Source organism: Anneissia japonica, unplaced genomic scaffold (assembly GCF_011630105.1).
Source record: "Anneissia japonica isolate Jap-2015-1 unplaced genomic scaffold, ASM1163010v1 scaffold29777_len4064_cov99, whole genome shotgun sequence".
NCBI lineage: Eukaryota > Metazoa > Echinodermata > Crinoidea > Comatulida > Comatulidae > Anneissia > Anneissia japonica.
In genome coordinates this window covers 1-4,042 of record NW_022744541.1, presented here as the reverse complement: position 1 = coordinate 4,042, position 4,042 = coordinate 1, and the positions used below count along the sequence as shown (strand labels likewise).

At 35.7% G+C, this 4,042-nt stretch overlaps 1 protein-coding gene across 1 annotated transcript; it reads left to right on the top strand.

Annotated features, from left to right (window-relative positions):
- Positions 1-201: 201 nt before the first annotated feature.
- On the top strand, positions 202-2,127 carry LOC117119679 (uncharacterized protein C8orf48 homolog). Its single transcript, XM_033264517.1, has 3 exons — positions 202-385; positions 723-878; positions 1,190-2,127. Exons 1-3 carry the CDS (start codon positions 314-316, stop codon positions 1,280-1,282), a joined length of 321 nt encoding a protein of 106 aa, XP_033120408.1. The 5' UTR covers positions 202-313; the 3' UTR covers positions 1,283-2,127.
- The last annotated feature ends 1,915 nt before the right edge of the window (positions 2,128-4,042 follow it).

The following is a 4,042-nucleotide window of genomic DNA, read 5'->3' as shown; positions in this document are numbered from 1 at the left end:
TTTACCTAATTTTAATTTTAATTTTGTACTTTATTACTTCATTTGCTATTTATTTTGGCGCAGTTTATTTTTTTTTTAAACATGTATCTCCTAACTCTTAAATATATTATTTTTATTATATACCGCATACATAGATTCTAGACATTTGATTGGTTAAGAAGCGGGTAATAGAAAGAATAGAAAGAAGCTATGAAGGCCTAATTCATGACACGCATGAAAGGTTAAAGGAAACGTGAACTCTACGAGGCTGAGAGAGATTGGCCCTTTGATCCCGCGGGCCGCCTATTAAGAACCAGGGTTCTACGTCATCATCATGTGTGTGCTATTCATCGTTAGACATCGCGCGTTCTACCAACTCGAGCCAGTGCTTTCTGTTGTGGGCAGGGTGTGTGTCAAGTGCTTGGTTGGTGTCCACAACATTTCTGTGGCCATCATCAATTAATTTTGTCCATATTTTAGTTAGTCTTCCGACGGGCCTTTGAACTTTCTTGTAACTTTCATTTTGCGCTTAAATTTCACTGTAGAATCGTCTGGGAGTCTAATTAGGTGCCTGTACCATTTTATAATTTTTTTTGTTTGGTTCTACAAAGTCCTTAAATTCAGTATTCCAGTGCTCAATAAAAGAATGAAACAAAAAAACCTTAAGAATTTATTTAAGAATAATTTATTAAATTTACTTTTTATCTATTACATATTGACTTTAAAAAAAATATATATTACAGAAAGTTGATGAGGTGGTTGAGCATGACGTCAAAACTTGCCCAGTTTGTGTGAAAGCTAAAGAGAAAATCACAGAGAAGCAGTTTGTGAGCAGGAGGAAAACATTGCTCCAAAACAAACTAATAGAAGATAAGATCCAGAGACATCTGGTGTGCAAGGTAATTTATTATAAGGTGTGGATTTAGGAAGGGGGGAACCGCCCCAGTTCCCCTTATGGAAAGTAAAGAAAAGAATGATAAAGAAATGATTGATCGCTTAAAACGTCCATTGTGTCCTGGGTGTCTAGAAAACTAAAATTTCCCTGGGGCATGCAGGATCCCTCTGGTGTAGTGTTGATCGCTCCACACCCCCAACTTTCGGACATTTCTGTGTGGGTGTATGTGTGTGTGACTATTTGAGCTTATCTTCAAAGATAGGAGTCCATATTATGCCTCAGCCTAAAGATCTACTGTACAATCTACTCTTTCAGAATTCCTTAGACTTAATTGGAGAATTAGCTGCGAGTCTACCAAAGCCAAGTGATGACCCACAAGAGATTTGGCGCCGTTTGTTGAATAGCTGAATTTTTGCCTTGATATTTTACCTACATTATTACTTCATACATGTGAGATGGACTGGCACAGTAGTTGCAGATAAGAGTTTGAGGTTCATGCTGCTCAGTCACTTGGGAAACTCATAGTGGGGGTTTCAAGTGGGGGCTGAGCCAGCCGGGAACCCTCACCGCTTTAAATTTGTCAAAATTATTTTTAAAATGGAGGAAAAAAAATTATATTAAAGTTTATGTCTGGAAGTGCCATACTCATATTTTTTTCTTTCCTCAGCCCCAACCATTGTGGGGTAAAGGTGGTTATTGACCCTCTATCTGCAAAAGCACCTTCCAGGGCCCCCTCTAGTTCGAATTGCTGGATCTGCCACTGAATCACTATACATTTTGTCAGTTTACACAAATGTATCAATAGTATAAACCTCCAGTGGCTTGTGTCCCATGTATGTTACATCATTTTCTGGATTAATCTGGCTTAAATTAATTCTACAGGAACATTCAAGCCTGCTTTAAACCTGTTAAACCTCATGTATTTTGAAAGCCAATGTATAATAATATTCTGGCAAAAATAATGACAAATCCACTATGTATTTCGTCAGTCTACTCAACAGTCTGGCTACATATTCCACAGAAACTTTCAAGCCTTCTATAATCCTGAATAAATAATGGCTTTAAACATTCTGCAAGCATGTCGAAAGCATATAATACGTTTAATTCCGTTGTTTTTTTTTAATTGTAAATTGGTATTAACTAAATACCGATACCAAATTATAGGCTTTAGCATGGGTCGCTATTAAATGTTCACGGTACATGAAAGTATTGTGGTTTTGTAATCAATAAATGACATGTGATTTTAGCAAGAATTTGTTTATAATATTTTTCAGTGAAGCAAAAATTAACAATGAAAATGAGTTTACTCTATTATTCTGTTAAAATGTATTGTCTTTTTTTCCATAACATTTGACCTATCGCTGACCGGGCCCAATATTTGAGGAAAACCTACAGTAGTGTGCCACCCACACCCCTTCCCCGGTGGGAGAAAAATGTAATTTGTCTGGGTTTTTTTTTTTTTTTTTTTTTTATTAAATGGTAATAAAAGTTTGTGTTAATTACGGGATTCTTTATTTAAAAAGGATGTCGGGGAAGAGCTGACACACCACTGCAACCCATACGATCGCAATAGTATACAACACCTTGCACATAAGGTAGTACTGCTCGCACTAAACAGTTTTTAAACCCTAAAATTTGACAGCATAGTATTAAGACATGCCTTTTGAATTGTACTTTCGGCGGTTGAGATTATCCCCCGCTAGCGTTACCCCTGGTTTAAATTGGGTTTCCAGATTTCCTTATGTAAGCTTCTTTTTTTATTATTCAAAAAGCGCCTCTTTGAATTTTCCAAGTTCTAATAAGCACCCTTCAACATCTATTTCCATGTGCCACCTCAATTTCCACTATTTTCATAAGCGCCCCTCAAACAGGTCAAAAAATCAGGTGATGTATTGATGAGTTTGGAAGCTTTTAAAGTTTTCAGTATCGGTCTAAAGCTATGAACATGTAAAGTCATGATGTGATGTCCTTGTAACCATATTTCGGCATATCACATACTTTCGTCAAATATAATGTACACTGCACCCTCCAATTCTGAGACCACTTTTCCAAAGTTCCAAATAACAATCTTGAACCTTTTAAAGATGTACTGTCCCTTGAAAATGACCAAAATCATAAAAAAATAATTAACTTGCTCATTTAAAAAAATTATCAACTTAAACATAAAAATGAGTATTTATAAAATGCTTACCCATGAAAACCATTAGTTTACAGCGAAAAAATGATAGAAACACTTCCAGTTACTGCACTGATTTTTTTTTTTTTGCAAGGGACAGTACATGTTTAACACAGAGCTAGCCCTCTAAATGGAGACTAACTCCGAGACCACCCCAAATTTCCAGGTCCCAAGGGTGGTCGCAAACTGTATGACCATATGTAAATATTAATCTGGACGTGGCTTTAGATTTGCAGCAATCAAGTTAAATAAAAGCGACATTAAGACAAGTACTTGATATCCTCCACAAGTTTCGAACATGGTACTTAAAGACGACGTACAGACTGAACTTGCTGAGAAGAGCGACATAAAAAATTCAAAGCTAATACCAAGATTACGAACAGAGTTGGAGCAAATATTATGAAGTAATCCGAGGGAGGGACAAACACACAAAAAGAAGTTTAATTGAGTTCATTTGGTCTTACTGACGTAAACATGAAATGATTTGTTTTGTACCATCTTGGGATGGAAGGGGTGTGAAAACGTGGCCATTTTTTGCACAGTAGGCCTGTGGTATTTTTTTTTTTTTTTTCTGTTTCTTAACAGGTCAGTTGTCTAAAGAAGTTTTTTTATTTAAATACAATTTAAATACTTACTGGATGAATAACAATATTCACTTAACATCAGTGTGTGTACTTGTAGATTTTGATGTAAATGAGGTAAAGATGCACTTATTTTATGGTGGTCAAATACAGTACTATGTTTATTATGCCAGCATCATTGAACGCCACACAAACTCATTTTATTCTAAAGTGAGGCCTAACAGACTATTAGCCAAACTGAAGAATAATATAATGAACAATGTCGGTTTCAGCAATTCTTTTATTTCTATGATGGCAGCACCACAGCCTGATTTCAATGATAAGCTTCTCTTATTTTCAGCTTCCTATTTGTACATAAGAACATGCTGTACACAATAATAATTTGAATTGAATATGAACTAATTGTGACTC

Bases quoted from the DNA above. Each gene is read 5' to 3' on its own strand.
- LOC117119679 (XM_033264517.1), top strand. From the start codon at position 314: ATGTGTGTGCTATTCATCGTTAGACATCGCGCGTTCTACCAACTCGAG. The intron at 386-722 runs GTGTGTGTCAAG...TATATATTACAG, and splicing joins TGCTTTCTGTTGTGGGCAGG to AAAGTTGATGAGGTGGTTGA. The intron at 879-1,189 runs GTAATTTATTAT...CTACTCTTTCAG, and splicing joins AGAGACATCTGGTGTGCAAG to AATTCCTTAGACTTAATTGG.